This window comes from Oncorhynchus kisutch, unplaced genomic scaffold, assembly GCF_002021735.2.
Source record: "Oncorhynchus kisutch isolate 150728-3 unplaced genomic scaffold, Okis_V2 scaffold3820, whole genome shotgun sequence".
Lineage (NCBI taxonomy): Eukaryota > Metazoa > Chordata > Actinopteri > Salmoniformes > Salmonidae > Oncorhynchus > Oncorhynchus kisutch.
In genome coordinates, this window is record NW_022265765.1 from 135,638 (window position 1) to 159,720 (window position 24,083).

A 24,083-nucleotide genomic window follows, 5' to 3' on the forward strand; every position below is an offset into this window, starting at 1 on the left:
GGACTGGGAGATGTTTCGTATTGCGTCAGATAACAACATTGACGAATACGCTGATTCGGTGTGCGAGTTCATTAGAACGTGCGTTGAAGATGTCGTTCCCATAGCAACGATTAAAACATTCCCTAACCAGAAACCACAGCTCGGCATTCAACACCATAGTACCCTCCAAGCTCGTCATCAAGCTCGAGACCCTGGGTCTCGACCCCGCCCTGTGCAACTGGGTACTGGACTTCCTGACGGGCCGCCTCCAGGTGGTGAGGGTAGGCAACAACATCTCCTCCCCGCTGATCCTCAACACTGGGGCCCCACAAGGGTGCGTTCTGAGCCCTCTCCTGTACTCCCTGTTCACCCACGACTGCGTGGCCACGCACGCCTCCAACTCAATCATCAAGTTTGCGGACGACACAACAGTGGTAGGCTTGATTACCAACAACGACGAGACGGCCTACAGGGAGGAGGTGAGGGCCCTCGGAGTGTGGTGTCAGGAAAATAACCTCACACTCAACGTCAACAAAACTAAGGAGATGATTGTGGACTTCAGGAAACAGCAGAGGGAACACCCCCCTATCCACATCGATGGAACAGTAGTGGAGAGGGTAGCAAGTTTTAAGTTCCTTGGCATACACATCACAGACAAACTGAATTGGTCCACTCACACAGACAGCATCGTGAAGAAGGCGCAGGAGGCTGAAGAAATTCGGCTTGTCACCAAAAGCACTCACAAACTTCTACAGATGCACAATCGAGAGCATCCTGGCGGGCTGTATCACCGCCTGGTATGGCAACTGCACCGCCCTCAACCGTAAGGCTCTCCAGAGGGTAGTGAGGTCTGCACAACGCATCACCGGGGGCAAACTACCTGCCCTCCAGGACACCTACACCACCCGATGCTACAGGAAGGCCATAAAGATCATCAAGGACATCAACCACCCGAGCCAATGCGAGTTCACCCCGCTGTCATCCAGAAGGCGAGGTCAGTACAGGTGCATCAAAGCTGGGACCGAGAGACTGAAAAACAGCTTCTATCTCAAGGCCATCAGACTGTTAAACAGCCACCACTAACATTGAGTGGCTGCTGCCAACACACTGTCAATGACACTGACTCAACTCCAGCCACTTTAATAATGGGAATTGATGGGAAATGATGTAAATATATCACTAGCCACTTTAAACAATGCTACCTTATATAATGTTACTTACCCTACATTATTCATCTCATATGCATACGTATATACTGTACTCTATATCATCGACTGCATCCTTATGTAATACATGTATCACTAGCCACTTTAACTATGCCACTTTGTTTACATACTCATCTCATATGTATATACTGTACTCGATATCATCTACTGTATCTTGCCTATGCTGCTCTGTACCATCACTCATTCATATATCCTTATGTACATATTCTTTATCCCCTTACACTGTGTATAAGACAGTAGTTTTTTGGAATTGTTAGTTAGATTACTTGTTCGTTATTACTGCATTGTCGGAACTAGAAGCACAAGCATTTCGCTACACTCGCATTAACATCTGCTAACCATGTGTATGTGACAAATAACATTTTATTTTATTTTATTTGATTTGTAAAAAAGGTACATGACAGCACGCCTGGAGTTTGTAAAAAGGTACATGACATCACGCCTGGAGTTTGTAAAAAGGTACATGACAGAACACCTGGAGTTTGTAAATAGGCACGCGAAAGACTAAAGAGCATAAAGACGAAAGATTCTGTGGTCTGATGAGACACACTGGAAAAAATGTTGTCCTGAATGCGAAGCGCTATGTCTGGCGAAAACCAGACACAACTCATCATCCGTCTCACACCATCCCTACCGTGAAGCATGGTGGTGGCAGCATCATGCTATGGGGGATGCTTTTCAGCGGCGAGGCGACTGGGAGACTGGTAAGGATGGAGGTGGCAGCATCATGCTATGGGGGATGCTTTTCAGCGGGAAGGGAAATGGGAGACTGGTAAGGATGGAGGTGGCAGCATCATGCTATGGGGGATGCTTTTCAGCGGCGAGGGGACTGGGAGACTGGTAAGGATGGAGGGAACAATGAATAGAGCCAAATACAGGCAGAGCCTTAATGAGAACCTGCTCCAGAGTGCAAACAACCTTAAACTGGAGATTTACATTTCAACAGGACAATGACTCCAAGCATAGAGCCAAAGCAATGGTGAAATGACTCCAGAACAAGAATGTGAAAGTCCTTGAGTGGTCCAGACAAATCCTAGACTTGAATCCCATTTGAAAATCTGTGGAAAGACTTGAAGATTGCTGTTCACCGCCATTCCCCATCTAACTTAACAGAGCGTGAGAAAATCTGCAAGGAAGAATGGGAGAAAATCCCCAAATCCTGATTTGCAAAGCTGTTACAGACGTACCCAAGATGACTCTAAGCTGAAACAGACGTACCCAAGATGACTCAAAGCTGATACAGACATACCCAAGATGACTCTAAGCTGTTACAGACGTACCCAAGATGACTCTAAGCTGAAACAGACGTACCCAAGACGACTCAAAGCTGAAACAGATCAGTATTGACTATGGGATGTGAATAATTTTGACTAAATTAGTAAAAAATGTTTACTGTTCAGTCACCAATTGGCAAAATGTAGATCATTTAATGAAGGTTTATTACAAGCATCTTTTCTCAGTGTTGTTTTCTGTTTTCACTATGACCGTTTTGATTTGTGTGTGGGGGGGGGGGGTGTTAGGCAGTCAGTATAGGCAAATGTGAACAGGGGGAATTTTGTAATCTAGCTGATAATATTTTTTTTTTTTTTTTGTTTAAGTCACCTAATTCTTCTCTCTCTCTCTCTCTCGCTCTCTCTCTCTCTCTCGCTCTCTCTCTCTCTCTCGCTCTCTCGTTGTGTGTTTCTGCAGACATCGAAGACCTGCCCACTGCAGTCCAGGAGAAGCTGTTTGACGAGGTGTTAGATCGAGATGTACAGAAAGGTAAAAAGATCTCAGAGGATTCTTGATATCTCTGGATATTTTTCAATATCTCCCATCCCACCCCATGTCAGGGATGCGTACTGCATGTTGTAGATTTACCATTAGAATCAAGTGTGTGTGTGTGTGTGTGTGTGCGTGTGTGTGTGTGTTTTGGTCCTTTTGCATCCGTCTCAGATGACCAGTTATTAAAGCGATGAAAGAGAGAAGCTCCTTTAAAGACCACACGCTGTTCCATGACAGTCAACTCTGTGCCAAATATACACAGTGTACAGAACATTAGGAACACCTTCCCAATATTGCGTTTCGCCCCTTAGAACAGCCTCAATTCATTGGGTCGTGGACTCGACACAATGTATTGAAAGCGTTCCACAGGGCTGCTGGAGGATGTCCCACTGTTGTCCTCATCAAATCAAATCAAATCAAATTTATTTATATAGCCCTTCGTACATCAGCTGATATCTCAAAGTGCTGTACAGAAACCCAGCCTAAAACCCCAAACAGCAAGCAATGCAGGTGTAGAAGCACGGTGGCTAGGAAAAACTCCCTAGAAAGGCCAAAACCTAGGAAGAAACCTAGAGAGGAACCAGGCTATGTGGGGTGGCCAGTCCTCTTCTGGCTGTGCCGGGTAGAGATTATAACAGAACATGGCCAAGATGTTCAAATGTTCATAAATGACCAGCATGGTCGAATAATAATAAGGCAGAACAGTTGAAACTTGGCTGGATGTCCTCATGTTGGCTGGATGTCCTCATGTTGGCTGGATGTCCTTTGGGTGGTGGACCGTTCTTGATACACACAGGAAACTGTTGAGTGTGGGAAAACCCTGCAGCGTTGCAGTTCTTGACACACTCAAACCGGTGCGCCTGGCACCTACTACCATACCCTGTTCAAAAGGCAGTTAAATATTTAGTCTTGCTCATTCACAGTCTGAATGGCACACATACACAATCCATGATTCAATTGTCTCCAGTCCTAAAAATCCTTCTTTAACCTGTCTCTGACCAGGTGAATCCAGGAGAAAGCTATGATCCCTTATTGATGTCACTTGTTAAATCCACTTCAATTCAATTTCAATCCACTCCTTCATCTACACTGATTGAACTGGATTTAACAAGTGACATCAATAAGGGATCATAGCTTTCACCTGGATCCACCTGGTCAGGCTGTTATTGAAAGAGCAGGTGTTCCTAATGTTTTGTACACTCAGTGTATGTTAGGTGTGAATTTTGTGGGTGGTAATTCTGCGTCAGTCAGTCTTTCAGATGAGCAGGTAGAAAAGCGAAGAGTCCTCCTTTTAGGAGCCCCAATCTGCTCCTCTCCTCAGCTAGCTAGTTACCTCCCTCTCCTCTCCTCAGCTAGCTAGTTACCTCACCGCCCTCTCCTCTCACCAGCTAGCTAGTTACCTCATCGCCCTCTCCTCAGCTAGCTAGTTACCTCACCGTCCTCTCCTCAGCTAGCTAGTTACCTCACTGCCCTCTCCTCTCACCAGCTAGCTAGTTATCTCACCACCCTCCTCTCCCCAGCTAGCTAGTTACCTCACCGCCCTCTCCTCTCCCCAGCTAGCTAGTTACCTCACCGCCCTCTCCTCAGCTAGCTAGTTACCTCACCGCCCTCTCCTCTCCCCAGCTAGCTATTTACCTCACCGCCCTCTCCTCAGCTAGCTAGTTACCTCACCGCCCTCTCCTCTCCCCAGCTAGCTAGTTACCTCACCTCCCTCTCCCCAGCTAGCTAGTTACCTCACCGCCCTCTCCTCTACTCAGCTAGCTAGTTACCTCACCGCCCTCTCCTCTCCCCAGCTAGCTAGTTACCTCACCGCCCTCTCCTCAGCTAGCTAGTTACCTCACCGCCCTCTCCCCAGCTAGCTAGTTACCTCACTGCTCTCTCACCAGCTAGCTAGTTACCTCACCACCCTCCTCTCCCCAGCTAGCTAGTTACCTCACCGCCCTCTCCTCAGCTAGCTAGTTACCTCACCGCCCTCTCCTCTCCCCAGCTAGCTAGTTACCTCACCGCCCTCTCCTCAGCTAGCTAGTTACCTCACCGCCCTCTCCTCTCCCCAACTAGCTAGTTACCTCACCGCCCTCTCCTCTACTCAGCTAGCTAGTTACCTCACCGCCCTCTCCTCTCCCCAGCTAGCTAGTTACCTCACTGCCCTCTCCTCTCCCCAGCTAGCTAGTTACCTCACCGCCCTCTCCTCAGCTAGCTAGTTACCTCACCGCCCTCTCCCCAGCTAGCTAGTTACCTCACCGCCCTCTCCTCTACTCAGCTAGCTAGTTACCTCACCGCCCTCTTCTCTCCCCAGCTAGCTAGTTACCTCACCGCCCTCTCCTCTCCCCAGCTAGCTAGTTACCTCACCGCCCTCTCCTCTCCTCAGCTAGCTAGTTACCTCACCGCCCTCTCCCCAGCTAGCTAGTTACCTCACTGCTCTCTCACCAGCTAGCTAGTTACCTCACCTCCCTCTCCTCTCCTCAGCTAGCTAGTTACCTCACCGCCCTCTCCTCTCACCAGCTAGCTAGTTACCTCACCGCCCTCTCCTCTCACCAGCTAGCTAGTTACCTCTCCGCCCTCTCCTCTCCTCAGCTAGCTATTTACCTCACCGCCCTCTCCTCTCACCAGCTAGCTAGTTACCTCACCGCCCTCTCCTCTCACCAGCTAGCTAGTTACCTCACTGCCCTCTCCTCTCCCCAGCTAGCTAGTTACCTCACTGCCCTCTCCTCAGCTAGCTAGTTATCTCACCGCCCTCTCCTCTCACCAGCTAGCTAGTTACCTCACTGCTCTCTCACCAGCTAGCTAGTTACCATCAGGGTTAACTACACAGACGTTTCAGCTCTACATCCTTATTGACTGTTCACTCACCCCAATGATTCTTCCAGTTGTGTCTAAGTCTCGGAGGTGTCTTGTGACCTATTTCAGCTAGTCGTGTAATTGGGTTACATGGGAGAAATAGGATGCTCCAGTTGGTTGTTGCAGGGCCAAGGGGAGACGAGGGAAGAATTAAGTAATTGAGTTGCTGTGTCCTCTCTCTCCCTCGGATAACAATGTATGTGTCCTCTCTGTGTCTGTGTGTGTCCTTTCTCTCTCTGTGTGTGTGTGTCCTTTCTACCTGTGTGTGTGTGTGTGTGTCCTTTCTCCCTGTGTGTGTGTGTGTGTGTCCTTTCTGTGTGTGTGTGTGTCCTTTCTCTCTGTCTGTGTGTGTGTCCTTTCTGTCTGTGTGTGTGTGTCTCCACAGAGCTAGAGGAGGAGTCTCCCATCATCAACTGGTCCTTGGAGCTGGGTACCAGGCTGGACAGCAGACTGTATGCCCTGTGGAACCGTACACAGGGAGACTGCCTGTTAGACTCAGTACTGCAGGCTACCTGGGGGATATACGACAAGGACTCAGTCCTCCGCAAGACCCTCCACGACAGCCTGCATGACTGCTCTCACTGGTAAGAAACACACGGATATGGACACACACACACACACACACACACACACACACACACACACACACACACACACACACACACACACACACACACACACACACACACACACACACACACACACTGTCCCCTGCAAAGATGTACAGGACAGACTGCACGACTGCTCTCCCTGTTGAGAATCACACACACGGTGGCTGGGCTCTGGCCCCCTATCCACACACTGTGGCTGGGCTCTGGCCCCCTATCCACACACTGTGGCTGTGTCTGGCCCTCTATCTACACACTGTGGCCATCTCTGGCCCCCTATCCACACACTGTGGCTGGGCTCTGGCCCCCTATCCACACACTGTGGCCATCTCTGGCCCCCTATCCACACACTGTGGCTGGGCTCTGGCCCCCTATCCACACACTGTAGCTGGGCTCTGGCCCCCTATCCACACACTGTGGCTGGGCTCTGGCCCCCTATCCACACACTGTGGCCACCTCTGGCCCCCTATCCACACACTGTGGCCAGCTCTGGCCCCCTATCCACACGCTGTGGCTGGGCTCTGGCCCCGTATCCACACACTGGCTGGGCTCTGGCCCCCTATCCACACACTGTGGCTGGGCTCTAACCCCGTATCCACACACTGTGGCTGGGTTCTGACCCCGTATCCACACACTGTGGCCAGCTCTGGCCCCCTATCCACACACTGGCTGGGCTCTGACCCCGTATCCACACACTGTGGCCAGCTCTGGCCCCCTATCCACACACTGGCTGGTCTCTGGCCCCCTATCTACACACTGTGGCTGGGATCTGTCCCCCTATCTACACACTGTGGCCAGCTCTGGCCCCCTCTCCACACACTGTGGCCATCTCTGGCCCCTATCCACACACTGGCCATCTCTGGCCCCCTATCCACACACTGTGGCTGGGCTCTGACCCCATATCCACACACTGTGGCCAGCTCTGGCCCCCTATCCACACACTGGCTGGGCTCTGGCCCCCTATCTACACACTGTGGCTGGGCTCTGGCCCCCTATCTACACACTGTGGCCATCTCTGGCCCCCTCTCCACACACTGTGGCCATCTCTAGCCCCCTATCCACACACTGTGGCCATCTCTGGCCCCCTATCCACACACTGTGGCCACCTCTGGCCCCCTATCCACACACTGTGGCTGGGCTCTGATCCCCTATCCACACACTGTGGCCAGCTCTGACCCCGTATCCACACACTGTGGCTGGGCTCTGGCCTCCTATCCACACGCTGTGGCTGGGCTCTGGCCCCGTCTCCACACGCTGTGGCTGGGCTCTGGCCCCGTCTCCACACACTGTGGCTGGGCTCTGGCCCCCTATCCACACACTGTGGCCAGCTCTGGCCCCCTATCCACACACTGTGACTGGGCTCTGGCCCCCTATCCACACACTGTGACTGGGCTCTGGCCCCCTATCCACACACTGTGGCTGGGCTCTGACCCCGTATCCACACACTGTGGCTGGGCTCTGGCCCCCTATCCACACACTGTAGCTGGGCTCTGGCCCCCGTCTCCACACACTGTGGCTGGGCTCTGGCCCCCTATCCACACACTGTGGCTGGGCTCTGGCCCCCTATCCACACACTGTGGCTGGGCTCTGGCCCCCTATCCACACACTGTGGCTGGGCTCTGGCCCCCTATCCACACACTGTGGCTGGGCTCTGGCCCCCTATCCACACACTGTGGCCAGCTCTGGCCCCCTATCCACACACTGTGGCCAACTCTGGCCCCCTATCCACACACTGTGGCCAACTCTGGCCCCCTATCCACACACTGTGGCCAACTCTGGCCCCCTATCCACACACTGTGGCCAGCTCTGGCCCCCTATCCACACACTGTGGCCAGCTCTGGCCCCCTATCCACACACTGTGGCTGGGCTCTGGCCCCCTATCCACACACTGTAGCTGGGCTCTGGCCCCCTATCCACACACTGTGGCTGGGCTCTGGCCCCCTATCCACACACTGTGGCCAATACAATATAACTTAATGTTCATATGTTACCCCGATTCGATGTTCCAAACATACGGCTCGCTACATGTCTACTACAGAGAGACAGGGAGCAGGAGAACATGAGTTCTGATCAGTCAGGGAAATGAAAGAGCTGAAAACAGGTTGGCTCACTATTTTAAACGAAGATGGACAACAAGCTACAGATGGAAACATGTCTGGAATTTAGCAGGTTCTTTGGGTTGTATTGGATCCCTGGTAGGCTGTTACATTGGGTTGTATTGGATCCCTGGTAGGCTGTTACATTGGGTTGTATTGGATCCCTGGTAGGCAGTTACATTGGGTTGTATTGGATCCCTGGTAGGCAGTTACATTGGGTTATATTGGATCCCTGGTAGGCAGTTACATTGGGTTGTATTGGATCCCTGGTAGGCTGTTACATTGGGTTGTATTGGATCCCTGGTAGGCTGTTACATTGGGTTGTATTGGATCCCTGGTAGGCAGTTACATTGGGTTGTATTGGATCCCTGGTAGGCAGTTACATTGGGTTGTATTGGATCCCTGGTAGGCAGTTACATTGGGTTATATTGGATCCCTGGTAGGCAGTTACATTGGGTTGTATTGGATCCCTGGTAGGTAGTTACATCTGTAGGAGATGAGATGATGGCTACTGCTGTATCGCTGGTTCTTTGGGTTGTATTGGATCCCTGGTAGGTAGTTACATTGGGTTATATTGTATCCCTGGTAGGCAGTTACATCTGTAGGAGATGAGATGATGGCTACTGGTGTATCGCTGGTTCTTTGGGTTGTATTGGATCCCTGGTAGGCAGTTACATTGGGTTGTACTGGATCCCTGGTAGGCAGTTACATTGGGTTGTATTGGATTCCTGGTAGGCAGTTACATTGGGTTGTATTGGATCCCTGGTAGGCAGTTACATTGGGTTGTACTGGATCCCTGGTAGGCAGTTACATTGGGTTGTATTGGATCCCTGGTAGGCAGTTACATTGGGTTGTATTGGATCCCTGGTAGGTAGTTACATTGGGTTGTATTGGATCCTTGGTAGGCAGTTACATTGGGTTGAATTGGATCCCTGGTAGGTAGTTACATTGGGTTGTATTGGTTCCTGGTAGGCAGTTACATTGGGTTGTATTGGATCCCTGGTAGGCTGTTACATTGGGTTATATTGGATCCCTGGTAGGCAGTTACATCTGTAGGAGATGAGATGATGGCTACTGGTGTATCGCTGGTTCTTTGGGTTGTATTGGATCCCTGGTAGGCAGTTACATTGGGTTGTATTGGATCCCTGGTAGGCAGTTACATTGGGTTGTATTGGATCCCTGGTAGGCAGTTACATTGGGTTGTATTGGATCCCTGGTAGGCAGTTACATTGGGTTGTATTGGATCCCTGGTAGGTAAAGCTAATGAGATGTTGTTCTGTGTTCCAGGTTCTACCCACGGTGGGAGTCGTGGTATTGAAATGTTGTTCTGTGTTCCAGGTTCTACACACGGTGGGAGTCGTGGTATTGAGATGTTGTTCTGTGTTCCAGGTTCTACACACGGTGGAAGGAGTGGGAGTCGTGGTATTGAGGTGTTTGTTCTGTGTTCCAGGTTCTACACACGGTGGGAGTCGTGGTATTGAGATGTTGTTCTGTGTTCCAGGTTCTACACACGGTGGAAGGAGTGGGAGTCGTGGTATTCTCAGAGCTTTGGTCTCCACTTCTCCCTCCGAGAAGAACAGTGGCAGGAGGACTGGGCCTTCATACTCTCTCTGGCCAGCCAGGTAACTCACTCACTCACTCACACACACACACACACACACACACACACACACACACACACACACACACACACACACACACACACACACACACACACACACACACACACACACACACAGACACAGACACACACACACACAGACACACAGACACACAGACACACAGACACAGACACACACACACCAGCCTTTCTATCCCCTGTGTTATAAAATGTAATATTATTGGAGGTACATGGTTTATCTGATCAGAGTTCTACATTATGCAGCTGTCACTATCATGACCAAATCATGTGAAAGCACCTCAAATGGATTGAAATGCTAATGGCAGTCCAGTGACTTGAATGGGATTTGTGCCACCAATGCTAAAAACATTAGCATGTGTGAAAAGTGCCATGGAAACTAAAGCGGAGCACGGATTGCTGTCGTACCTTGTCCATGGACTGCTGACAGGATGAGGAAACCAGTGTAATTTGGGTAGACTATCCCTTTAAGCCTTCCATTGTGAGGAGACTGAAGTACTGTAGTACATTGAATATCTCCTAATCGCCAATCTCATGCCTGTCTGCCTGTTTGTCTATCTGCCTGTCTACCTGTCTGTCTGCCTGTCTAACTGTCTGTCTGCCTGTTTGCCTGTCTGTCTGCCTGCCTGTCTGCCTGCCTGTCTGCCTGTTTTCCTGTCTGCCTGTCTGTCTTCCTGTCTGTCTGTGTTCCTTCCTGTCTGTCTGTTTTTCTGTCTGTCTGTCTGTCTGTCTGTCTGTCTGTCTGTCTGTCTGTCTGTCTGTCTGTCTGTCTGTCTGTCTGTCTGTCTGTCTGTCTGTCTGTCTGTCTGTCTGTCTTCCTGTCTGCCTGCCTGCCTGTCTTCCTGTCTGCCTGCCTGCCTGCCTGTCTGTCTGTTTTCCTGTCTGTCTGTCTGTCTTCCCCACAGCCTGGTGCCAGCCTGGAACAGACTCACATCTTTGTTCTAGCACACATTCTTCGTCGACCAATCATCGTGTACGGAGTGAAGTATTACAAGAGTTTCCGTGGAGAAACGTTAGGCTACACTCGTTTCCAAGGTGAGTGGAGAGACGTTAGGCTACGCTCGTTTCCAAGGTGAGTGGAGAGACGTTAGGCTACACTCGTTTCCAAGGTGAGTGGAGAGACATTAGGCTACGCTCGTTTCCAAGGTGAGTGGAGAGACATTAGGCTACGCTCGTTTCCAAGGTGAGTGGAGAGACGTTAGGCTACGCTCGTTTCCAAGGTGAGTGGAGAGACATTAGGCTACGCTCGTTTCCAAGGTGAGTGGAGAGACGTTAGGCTACGCTCGTTTCCAAGGTGAGTGGAGAGACGTTAGGCTACACTCGTTTCCAAGGTGAGTGGAGAAACGTTAGGCTACACTCGTTTCCAAGGTGAGTGGAGAGACGTTAGGCTACGCTCGTTTCCAAGGTGAGTGGAGAGACGTTAGGCTACACTCGTTTCCAAGGTGAGTGGAGCTACGTAACGGGTTCTAGCTATAACTCACATCTATATAAGTAGACCAGTCAGTCTGACCCCAGACCTGTAGAGAGAGAGATAGAGACACACACGTCATGTCATTATAGAGTGGGTGGCAGGATTTTAACAACCTGGACCCTGCATGTGAAATAGTGTGTTGTTATCAGACTGGAGGAAGCTGTAGATAGAGACAGTGTGTGTGTTATTAGACCAGAGGAAGCTGTAGATAGAGACTGTTTGTTGTTAGACCAGAGGAAGCTGTAGATAGAGACTGTGTGTTATTAGACCAGAGGAAGCTGTAGATAGAGACTGTGTGTGTGTTATTAGACCAGAGGAAGCTGTAGATAGAGACTGTGTGTTATTAGACCAGAGGAAGCTGTAGATAGAGACTGTGTGTGTTGTTATTAGACCAGAGGAAGCTGTAGATAGAGACTGTGTGTTATTAGACTATAGTTAAATCTAGAATTGGCTTCCTATTTTGCAACAAAGCATCCTTCACTCATGCTGCCAAACATACCCTTGTAAAACTGACCATCCTACCAATCCTCGACTTTGGCGATGTCATTTACAAAATAGCCTCAAATACCCTACTCAACAAATTGGATGCAGTCTATCACAGTGCAATCCGTTTTATCACTAAAGCCTCTCGTTGGCTGGCCCTCGCTTCATACTCGTCGCCAAACCCACTGGCTCCATGTCATCTACAAGACCCTGCTAGGTAAAGTCCCCCCTTATCTCAGCTCGCTGGTCACCATAGCATCTCCCACCTGTAGCACACGCTCCAGCAGGTATATCTCTCTAGTCACCCCCAAAACCAATTCTTTCTTTGGCCGCCTCTCCTTCCAGTTCTCTGCTGCCAATGACTGGAACGAACTACAAAAATCTCTGAAACTGGAAACACTTATCTCCCTCACTAGCTTTAAGCACACCAACTATCAGAGCAGCTCACAGATTACTGCACCTGTACATAGCCCACCTATAATTTAGCCCAAACAACTACCTCTTTCCCAACTGTATTTAATTAATTAATTTATTTTGCTCCTTTGCACCCCATTATTTTTATTTATACTTTGCACATTCTTCCATTGCAAAACTACCATTCCAGTATTTTACTTGCTATATTGTATTTACTTTGCCATCATGGCCTTTTTTTGCCTTTACCTCCCTTCCCACCTCATTTGCTCACATTGTATATAGACTTGTTTATACTGCATTATTGACTGTATGTCTGTTTTACTCCATGTGTAACTCTGTGTCGTTTTATCTGTCGAACTGCTTTGCTTTATCTTGGCCAGGTCGCAATTGTAAATGAGAACTTGTTCTCAACTTGCCTACCTGGTTAAATAAAGGTAAAATAAATAAAATAAAATAAATAAAATAGGAAGCTGTAGATAGAGACTGTGTGTTATTAGACCAGAGGAAGCTGTAGATAGAGACTGTGTGTTATTAGACCAGAGGAAGCTGTAGATAGAGACTGTGTGTGTGTTATTAGACCAGAGGAAGCTGTAGATAGAGACTGTGTGTTATTAGACCAGAGGAAGCTGTAGATAGAGACTGTGTGTTATTAGACCAGAGGAAGCTGTAGATAGAGACTGTGTGTTATTAGACCAGAGGAAGCTGTAGATAGAGACTGTGTGTTATTAGACCAGAGGAAGCTGTAGATAGAGACTGTGTGTTATTAGACCAGAGGAAGCTGTAGATAGAGACTGTGTGTTATTAGACCAGAGGAAGCTGTAGATAGAGACTGTGTGTTATTAGACCAGAGGAAGCTGTAGATAGAGACTGTGTGTTATTAGACCAGAGGAAGCTGTAGATAGAGACTGTGTGTTATTAGACCAGAGGAAGCTGTAGATAGAGACTGTGTGTTATTAGACCAGAGGAAGCTGTAGATAGAGACGGTGTTGTTATTAGACCAGAGGAAGCTGTAGATAGAGACTGTGTGTTATTAGACCAGAGGAAGCTGTAGATAGAGACTGTGTGTTATTAGACCAGAGGAAGCTGTAGATAGAGACTGTGTGTTATTAGACCAGAGGAAGCTGTAGATAGAGACGGTGTTGTTATTAGACCAGAGGAAGCTGTAGATAGAGACTGTGTGTTATTAGACCAGAGGAAGCTGTAGATAGAGACCGTGTGTTATTAGACCAGAGGAAGCTGTAGATAGAGACTGTGTGTTATTAGACCAGAGGAAGCTGTAGATAGAGACTGTGTGTTATTAGACCAGAGGAAGCTGTAGATAGAGACTGTGTGTTATTAGACCAGAGGAAGCTGTAGATAGAGACTGTGTGTTGTTAGACCAGAGGAAGCTGTAGATAGAGACTGTGTGTTGTTAGACCAGAGGAAGCTGTAGATAGAGACTGTGTGTTGTTAGACCAGAGGAAGCTGTAGATAGAGACTGTGTGTTGTTAGACCAGAGGAAGCTGTAGATAGAGACTGTGTGTTATTAGACCAGAGGAAGCTGTAGATAGAGACTGTGTGTTGTTAGACCAGAGGAAGCTGTAGATAGAGACTGTGTGTTGTTAGACCAGAGGAAGCTGTAGATAGAGACTGTGTGTTATTAGACCAGAGGAAGCTGTAGATAGAGACTGTGTGTTGTTAGACCAGAGGAAGCTGTAGATAGAGACTGTGTGTTATTAGACCAGAGGAAGCTGTAGATAGAGACTGTGTGTTATTAGACCAGAGGAAGCTGTAGATAGAGACTGTGTGTTATTAGACCAGAGGAAGCTGTAGATAGAGACTGTGTGTTATCAGACCAGAGGAAGCTGTAGATAGAGACTGTGTGTTATTAGACCAGAGGAAGCTGTAGATAGAGACTGTGTGTTATTAGACCAGAGGAAGCTGTAGATAGAGACTGTGTGTTATTAGACCAGAGGAAGCTGTAGATAGAGACTGTGTGTTATCAGACCAGAGGAAGCTGTAGATAGAGACTGTGTGTTATTAGACCAGAGGAAGCTGTAGATAGAGACTGTGTGTTATTAGACCAGAGGAAGCTGTAGATAGAGACTGTGTGTTATTAGACCAGAGGAAGCTGTAGATAGAGACTGTGTGTTATTAGACCAGAGGAAGCTGTAGATAGAGACTGTGTTATTAGACCAGAGGAAGCTGTAGATAGAGACTGTGTGTTATTAGACCAGAGGAAGCTGTAGATAGAGACGGTGTTGTTATTAGACCAGAGGAAGCTGTAGATAGAGACTGTGTGTTATTAGACCAGAGGAAGCTGTAGATAGAGACTGTGTGTTATCAGACCAGAGGAAGCTGTATCATGAGGTGTGTCTCTGTCTCTGTCTAAACTGAGCCTACATATGAAACCTTACAGGAACAACATATCAGCCCATAGCAGAGTTGTATGTGCGTTGTGGGCGCGAGGGGCCCAGGAGTGGGGTTGCCATGCATGGTTGCTGGGTAACATTAAAACAACATAGCTCTCCATGTAAATCCATTTCCTTTCATGTTCCAAATAGACTACAGTTAATAGAAAGGCCCTAGCAACCAATGCAGCAACACTAGATCATGAAAGGACCAATCAAGGACCTCGTTGGGGGAATAAGTGTTTTCATTTGCTATTATTTTGGGATCAAATCAAATCTTAATAAAATGTAATAATTTATGTAGACTTTTACCGCGGAATGCTACGAGCCCTTTCCCAACAGTGCAGGTAAAAAGTAAGAAAATTAGCAAATTGATAAAAAGAAAATTGTAACACAATAAAATAACAACGAGGCGATATACAGTCGATATACAAGGAGTAGCTGTACCGAGTCAGGGTACTGGGGTACGAGGTAGTAGTGAGTCACGAGGTAGTAGTGAGTCAGGGTCCTGGGGAACGAGGTAGTAGTGAGTCGGGGTCCTGGGGAACGAGGTAGTAGTGGGTCAGGGTCCTGGGTAACGAGGTAGTAGTGGGTCAGGGTCCTGGGGAACGAGGTAGTAGTGAGTCACGAGGTAGTAGTGAGTCAGGGTCCTGGGGAACGAGGTAGTAGTGAATCGGGGTCCTGGGGAACGAGGTAGTATTGAGTCGGGGTCCTGGGGAACGAGGTAGTAGTGGGTCAGGGTCCTGGGGAACAAGGTAGTAGTGAGTCAGGGTCCTGGGGAACAAGGTAGTAGTGAGTCAGGGTCCTGGGGAACAAGGTAGTAGTGAGTCAGGGTACGAGGTAGTACTGAGTCGGCGTACTGGGGTACGAGGTAGTACTGAGTCGGCGTACTGGGGTACGAGGTAGTACTGAGTCGGGGTACTGGGGTACGAGGTAGTACTGAGTCGGCGTACTGGGGTACGAGGTAGTACTGAGTCGGGGTACTGGGGTACGAGGTAGTAGTGAGTCGGCGTACTGGAGTACGATGTAGTAGTGAGTCGGGGTACGAGGTAGTAGTGAGTCAGGGTACGAGGTCGTAGTGAGTCGGGGTACGAGGTAGTAGTGAGTCGGTGTACTGGGGTATGAGGTAGTAGTGAGTCGGGGTACTGGGGTACGAGGTAGTAGTAAGTCGGGGTACTGGGGTACGAGGTAGTACTGAGTCGGTGTACTGGGGTATGAGGTAGTAGTGAGTCGGGGTACTGGGGTACGAGGTAGTAGTGAGTCGGCGTACTGGAGTACGATGTAGTAGTGAGTCGGGGTACGAGGTAGTAGTGAGTCGGCGTACCGGGGTACGAGGTAGTAGTGATTCGGCGTACTGGGGTACGAGGTAGTGGTGAGTCGGCGAACTGGAGTACGAGGTAGTAGTGAGTCGGCGTACTGGGTACGAGGTAGTAGTGAGTCGGCGTACTGGGGTACGAGGTAGTTGGGATATTGATTGAGGTAATATGTACGTGTAGGTTTGGTTAGATTATTTTTAGTACTATGTACATAGGTAGGAGAGAAAGGCATAAAGTCCGGGTAGCCATTTGATTAACTGATAGAGACACTGACCTGTCTCTCTACCTGTACAGGTGTGTACCTTTCTGAGACTGACCTGTGTCTCTACCTGTACAGGTGTGTACCTGTCTGAGACTGACCTGTGTCTCTACCTGTACAGGTGTGTACCTGTCTGATACTGACCTGTCTCTCTACCTGTACAGGTGTGTACCTGCCCCTGTTGTGGGAGCAGAGCTTCTGTTGGAAGAGTCCCATCGCCCTGGGTTACACACGCGGACACTTCTCTGCCCTGGTCGCCATGGAGAACGACGGCTACGACAATCGCGGCGCGGGCGCCAACCTCAACACTGACGATGACGTCACCGTAACCTTCCTGCCGCTGGTGGACAGCGAGAGGAAACTGCTGCACGTACATTTCCTGTCTGCACAAGAGGTAACATGAACTCTTAGCCTACACCCCCCCCCCCCCCCCCCGAGGAAATCTAATTACATAATATTAAAATCCATCTGTTTAAACTAGAGAGATGTTTTTTGGGGGGGGCGTCTCAACCCGCCGATATCGACCTTCCGCATCTACAGTGAAAAGTGGGACAGTAAAGTGACAGTTATTAATGTATGTGGGTATAACTGACAGTAAAGTGACAGTTATTAATGTATGTGGGTATAACTGACAGTTATTAATGTATGTGGGTATAACTGACAGTAAAGAGACAGTTATTAATGTATGTGGGTATAACTGACAGTAAAGTGACAGTTATTAATGTATGTGGGTATAACTGACAGTAAAGTGACAGTTATTAATGTATGGGTATAACTGACAGTAAAGTGACAGTTATTAATGTATGTGGGTATAACTGACAGTTATTAATGTATGTGGGTATAACTGACAGTAAAGTGACAGTTATTAATGTATGTGGGTATAACTGACAGTAAAGTGACAGTTATTAATGTATGTGGGTATAACTGACAGTTATTAATGTATGTGGGTATAACTGACAGTAAAGTGACAGTTATTAATGTATGTGGGTATAACTGACAGTTATTAATGTATGTGGGTATAACTGACAGTTATTAATGTATGTGGGTATAACTGACAGTAAAGTGACAGTTATTAATGTATGTGGGTATAACTGACAGTTATTAATGTATGTGGGTATAACTGACAGTAAAGTGACAGTTATTAATGTATGTGGGTATAACTGACAGTTATTAATGTATGTGGGTATAACTGACAGTTATTAATGTATGTGGGTATAACTGACAGTAAAGTGACAGTTATTAATGTATGTGGGTATAACTGACAGTAAAGTGACAGTTATTAATGTATGTGGGTATAACTGACAGTTATAAATGTATGTGGGTATAACTGACAGTTATTAATGTATGTGGGTATAACTGACAGTTATTAATGTATGTGGGTATAACTGACAGTTATTAATGTATGTGGGTATAACTGACAGTAAAGTGACAGTTATTAATGTATGTGGGTATAACTGACAGTAAAGTGACAGTTATTAATGTATGTGGGTATAACTGACAGTAAAGTGACAGTTATTAATGTATGTGGGTATAACTGACAGTAAAGTGACAGTTATTAATGTATGTGGGTATAACTGACAGTAAAGTGACAGTTATTAATGTATGTGGGTATAACTGACAGTAAAGTGACAGTTATTAATGTATGTGGGTATAACTGACAGTAAAGTGACAGTTATTAATGTATGTGGGTATAACTGACAGTAAAGTGACAGTTATTAATGTATGTGGGTATAACTGACAGTAAAGTGACAGTTATTAATGTATGTGGGTATAACTGACAGTTATTAATGTATGTGGGTATAACTGACAGTTATTAATGTATGTGGGTATAACTGACAGTTATTAATGTATGTGGGTATAACTGACAGTTATAAATGTATGTGGGTATAAACTGACAGTAAAGTGACAGTTATTAATGTATGTGGGTATAACTGACAGTAAAGAGACAGTTATTAATGTATGTGGGTATAACTGACAGTTATAAATGTATGTGGGTATAACTGACAGTAAAGAGACAGTTATTAATGTATGTGGGTATAACTGACAGTTATTAATGTATGTGGGTATAACTGACAGTTATTAATGTATGTGGGTATAACTGACAGTTATAAATGTATGTGGGTATAACTGACAGTAAAGAGACAGTTATTAATGTATGTGGGTATAACTGACAGTAAAGTGACAGTTATTAATGTATGTGGGTATAACTGACAGTAAAGTGACAGTTATTAATGTATGTGGGTATAACTGACAGTTATTAATGTATGTGGGTATAACTGACAGTTATTAATGTATGTGGGTATAACTGACAGTAAAGTGACAGTTATTAATGTATGTGGGTATAACTGACAGTTATTAATGTATGTGGGTATAACTGACAGTAAAGAGACAGTTATTAATGTATGTGGGTATAACTGACAGTAAAGTGACAGTTATTAATGTATGTGGGTATAACTGACAGTAAAGTGACAGTTATTAATGTATGTGGGTATAACTGACAGTTATTAATGTATGTGGGTATAACTGACAGTTATTAATGTATGTGGGTATAACTGACAGTAAAGTGACAGTTATTAATGTATGTGGGTATAACTGACAGTTATTAATGTATGTGGGTATAACTGACAGTAAAGTGACAGTTATTAATGTATGTGGGTATAACTGACAGTTATTAATCTATGTGGGTATAACTGACAGTTATTAATGTATGTGGGTATAACTGACAGTAAAGTGACAGTTATTAATGTATGTGGGTATAACTGACAGTTATTAATGTATGTGGGTATAACTGACAGTAAAGAGACAGTTATTAATGTATGTGGGTATAACTGACAGTAAAGTGACAGTTATTAATGTATGTGGGTATAACTGACAGTTATTAATGTATGTGGGTATAACTGACGGTAAAGTGACAGTTATTAATGTATGTGGGTATAACTGACAGTTATTAATGTATGTGGGTATAACTGACAGTAAAGAGACAGTTATTAATGTATGTGGGTATAACTGACAGTAAAGAGACAGTTATTAATGTATGTGGGTATAACTGACAGTTATTAATGTATGTGGGTATAACTGACAGTTATTAATGTATGTGAGTATAACTGACAGTAAAGTGACAGTTATTAATGTATGTGGGTATAACTGACAGTTATTAATGTATGTGGGTATAACTGACAGTTATTAATGTATGTGGGTATAACTGACAGTAAAGAGACAGTTATTAATGTATGTGGGTATAACTGACAGTAAAGTGACAGTTATTAATGTATGTGGGTATAACTGACAGTAAAGTGACAGTTATTAATCTATGTGGGTATAACTGACAGTTATTAATGTATGTGGGTATAACTGACAGTAAAGTGACAGTTATTAATCTATGTGGGTATAACTGACAGTTATTAATGTATGTGGGTATAACTGACGGTGGCTACCGATAGTGGCTAATATTTAACACGATATAAATTATACTAAAATACAGTGAAAAGTCCGGACATATAATGAGAACATTCTAGAAATCTCGAAATAACTCGGTAGGTTTGGTGCTGTACTGTCATTTGGGCATGGCTACAGAAGCCTACAGCTTGGCTCTCCACATTTCATTCCTGCAAGGTTATAAAAGCCAGCATTTCATAAACGTCACTGTGGAAATGGTGACGTGCTTCAGTTCGCTGCCATGTGGCTGGTTTCTTATTGGTCTCCAGCGATCAGAAGGTAAAAATCCACTAAATCTATTAAACATTAGTAACACCTGATCTTTCCATGACAGCCTGACCAGGTGAATCCAGGTGAAAGCTATGATCCCTTATTGATGTCACTTGTTAAATCTACTTCAATCAGTGTAGATGAAGGGGAGGAGATGGGTTAAAGAAGGATTGTTAGACCTTGAGACGTGGATTGTGTATGTGTGACATTCAGAGGGTTTATGGGCAAGACAAAGATTGTAATTATTTCCAATGTGTGTCTCTCTCTCTCTCTCTCTCTCTCTCTCTCTCTCTCTCTCTCTCTCTGTCTAGATGGGTAACGAGGAGCAGCAGGAGAAGTTGTTGAGGGAGTGGCTGGACTGCTGTGTAACGGAGGGAGGCATGTTGGCCGCAATGCAGAAGTCGTCCCGTCGACGTAACCACCCGCTGGTCACACAAATGGTGGAGAACTGGCTGGATGGATATCGACAGATCTGTCCCTGCGCCTCTCTCTCCGACGGGGAGGAGGAGGAGGAGGAAGATGAGTGAAGGAGGGAAGGACACAGTGACACAGACACAGGAGAGGGTGACCAAGAGGAGGATGTGGCGTCACTGGATGGGACTCGAGACCACTAGCATCCTTCATACGGTACCATACGCCTCCTCACCTCAAGAGAGAGAGGATCCACGGTCTTCTGCGCTGCCGTCTGAGGCTGTATCCCAAAGCACATAGGGTTCTGGTCAAAAAAGTAGTGCGCACTATATAGGGGAATAGGTTGGCATTTGGGATGCAGGCGGAGCGATCAATGGTCTTTCACTCTGCCGTCTCAGAAGCACTGAAGAGAGGAGACCTGCTCTGGTTCTGAAAGAACTCTTGGAACACATTCTAGAATCTCCTCAACAAACCATGGCAACAACAATGGGTGCGTTCGTAAATTCACTCTGGAGTGCGTTGTCAGTTCGTAAATTCAGAGCGCACACTGGAACGCTCTGGCCGAGGAGTAGGGTTGATCTGAGCGTCCTGACCTCACAACGGCAATCAAGCACACAAGCTAACTGGCTAAAGTTGGTTAGCTTGCTAGCTACTTCCAGATACATAATGAGAGAACACGTCACTCTGACCATGTTACTCCCCACAGCAGAGCTGGTTAGGCTGTTTACATGTTATCCAGAGCGTTGGTGACTGTAACTGTGCTGCTGGCAACAATTTAATTACGCTTTTCTTTTTGCAGAGGTTTACTGACACCGGTCATATTCAACGGGTGTGTTGCGTGTTTATAAATGAATCAGTTATTCTGCCCTCTGTCACACGGACGACATTCTGTTCTGAAATGGGAGTAGATCGCCAGAGGGACTTTACGAACGCACCCAAGGACAAACAAAACCACCAAGTAGCGACCCATATTATTTCAAATAAAGAACTATAGTTTGTGAAATGTTAATCGTCTTTAAAATATTTAGTTTAGTTTTTTTTTCTCCCATTTTCCCCCAGTGTAATTATTTATCCATCATTGATAATAATGCATGAGTTGTATAAATGATGTACTAGGAAACAAAGTGATTACCAGCATCAAAGTGGAAGACAGGAATCCTCATTGACTATCACTACTATGGACGTCTACCTACGAAACCACATCACTAAATACATTTTTCTCTAAACTTTTCCCGCTGCCTATTTTGTGATTGAGAATACTTGCCGTTTTCAATCCACCGGAGAGACGTAAGCGCTCTCTCTCTCTCTCTCTCTCTCTGTCTCTCTCTCTCTCTCTCTCTCTCTCTCTCTCTCTCTGTCTCTCTTTCTTTCTCTCTCTCTCTCTCTCTCTCTCTCTCTCTCTCTCTCTCTCTCTCTCTCTCTCTCTCTCTCTCTCCATCTCTCTCCATCTCTCTCCCTCTCTCTCTCTCTCTCTCTCTCTCTCTCTCTCCCTCTCTCCCTCTCTCCCTCTCTCTCTCTCCATCCCCCATCCACCGGAGAGAAGTAAGCGCTATATTTAGGAAGCCATAGTTATATTTAAAGAAACTTAAAAGACGCCGACGTCATGAAATTAAACTGTTCTATTTAGAAGATTGTAAATGCGAACAGAATTTAGCTGAAAGCTAAATCAGAGTTATTAAAGAGACTTCTCATCCCACAAATGTGTCTACAAGGTTCACCAGGAAGAGCATCTGTTTTTCTGCATCCTTTATCCCTTCTGCAAAAATCCTTTAAAAAGTTGGATGGTTAAAACTGTGTTTAGGAGAGCGAGGGAGAGCGGGGGAGAGAGAGAGAGAGGGGCACAGGGAGAGAGCGAGAGAGGCACAGGGAGAGAGAGAGAGGGGCACAGGGAGAGAGAGAGGGGCACAGGGAGAGCGAGAGAGGGGCAAAGGGAGAGAGAGAGAGAGGGGCACAGGGAGAGCGAAAGAGAGGGGCACAGGGAGAGCGAGAGAGAGGGGCACAGGGAGAGCGAGAGAGAGGGGCACAGGGAGAGAGAGAGAGGGGGGCACAGGGAGAGCGAGAGAGAGGGGCACAGGGAGAGCGAGAGTGAGGGGCACAGGGAGAGAGAGAGAGAGAGGGGCACAGGGAGAGAGAGAGAGAGAGGGGCACAGGGAGAGAGAGAGAGAGAGAGAGGGGCACAGGGAGAGCGAGAGAGAGGGGCACAGGGAGAGTCGAGAGAAGTTGGATCGTACAACTATTTATTTGTTTAGGAGAGAGAGGCAATGAGAGGGCGGGGGGCAGAGAGAGGGTGAGGGGGGGGCAGAGAGAGGGTTGAGGGGGGGGGGGCAGAGAGAGGGCGAGGGCGGGGGGCAGAGAGAGGGCGAGGGCGGGGGGCAGAGAGAGGGTGAGGGGGGGGCAGAGAGAGGGCGAGGGGGGGGCAGAGAGAGGGTGAGGGGGGGGGCAGAGAGAGGCGAGGGGGGGGCAGAGAGAGGGTGAGGGGGGGCCAGAGAGGGTGAGGGGGGGGGCAGAGAGAGGGCGAGGGGGGGGGCAGAGAGAGGGCGGGGGGGGGGGCAGAGAGAGGGTGAGGGGGGGGGGCAGAGAGAGGGTGAGGGGGGGGCAGAGAGAGGGTGAGGGGGGGGCAGAGAGAGGGTGAGGGGGGGGCAGAGAGAGAGAGGGGGGGGCAGAGAGAGAGAGGGGGGGGGGGCAGAGAGAGGGTGAGGGGGGGGGCAGAGAGGGTGAGGGGGGGGGCAGAGAGAGGGCGAGGGGGGGCAGAGAGAGGGCGAGGGGGGGGGGGGCAGAGAGAGGGGGGGGGGGGCAGAGAGAGGGTGAGGGGGGGGCAGAGAGAGGGTGGGGGGGGGGGGCAGAGAGAGGGGAGTTTGATACTTTATCTCTTGGTTTTCCTGTGTTTTTGTTTGATTATTTTCATCCTTTCTGTGAGGAGAAAACCTGTACGATGATGTTCCAGCGGAGGATTGATATCATGGTGGGAGAAGAGATGGGCCTTAAACTCAGCTGATTTTCTAAAAGGAGTCCATTAAAGGGACAGTTCACCCAAATTACAAACTCACACAATTGATTTGCTTTACCCTGTAAGCAGTCTAATGGAAAAAGGTATGACGGCAATCCATGATTTGGTTTTAATTTCCCGACACTGTTTTAGCATTTTTTTGGCACAAATCCCATTCACGTTATTAGCATTTCTTTGGCACAAACAACCTCACATGCTGACTAGACCGATGCAGATGCGCGTTGGCAGTTTGGAAATAGAGCCAAGTAGCCAAACAGACGCTCATTAATTTGCACAAGTAGTTTAGATGACGTGCTGCAAGTCCCGCCACTCTACTCATTGGTTTTTAGGAGCATATATACCCATGATTGAAAGATGAACTGAAGTTCACACTCCAGTCCAGTTGGTGGCGGTAAAGCACCTTAAAGTTGGTTACCAACCGCCATATAAAGTCCACAGAAGAAGAAGATAATGATCACTATAAACCAACTCGGGTTC

At 47.3% G+C, this 24,083-nt stretch overlaps 1 protein-coding gene across 2 annotated transcripts in view; it reads left to right on the forward strand.

Moving 5' to 3' along the window:
* Positions 1-22,299, forward strand: part of LOC116371901 (ubiquitin thioesterase ZRANB1) — a 48,980-nt gene extending 26,681 nt beyond the window's left edge. For both annotated transcript variants that reach the window (XM_031821042.1, XM_031821043.1), the window contains exons 5-10: positions 2,895-2,966; positions 6,193-6,391; positions 10,013-10,133; positions 11,056-11,185; positions 16,648-16,877; positions 20,500-22,299. In XM_031821042.1, the coding sequence (XP_031676902.1) occupies positions 2,895-2,966; positions 6,193-6,391; positions 10,013-10,133; positions 11,056-11,185; positions 16,648-16,877; positions 20,500-20,715 (968 nt within the window). In that variant the 3' untranslated portion in view covers positions 20,716-22,299. The remainder of the gene's footprint in view (positions 1-2,894; positions 2,967-6,192; positions 6,392-10,012; positions 10,134-11,055; positions 11,186-16,647; positions 16,878-20,499) is intronic.
* The last annotated feature ends 1,784 nt before the right edge of the window (positions 22,300-24,083 follow it).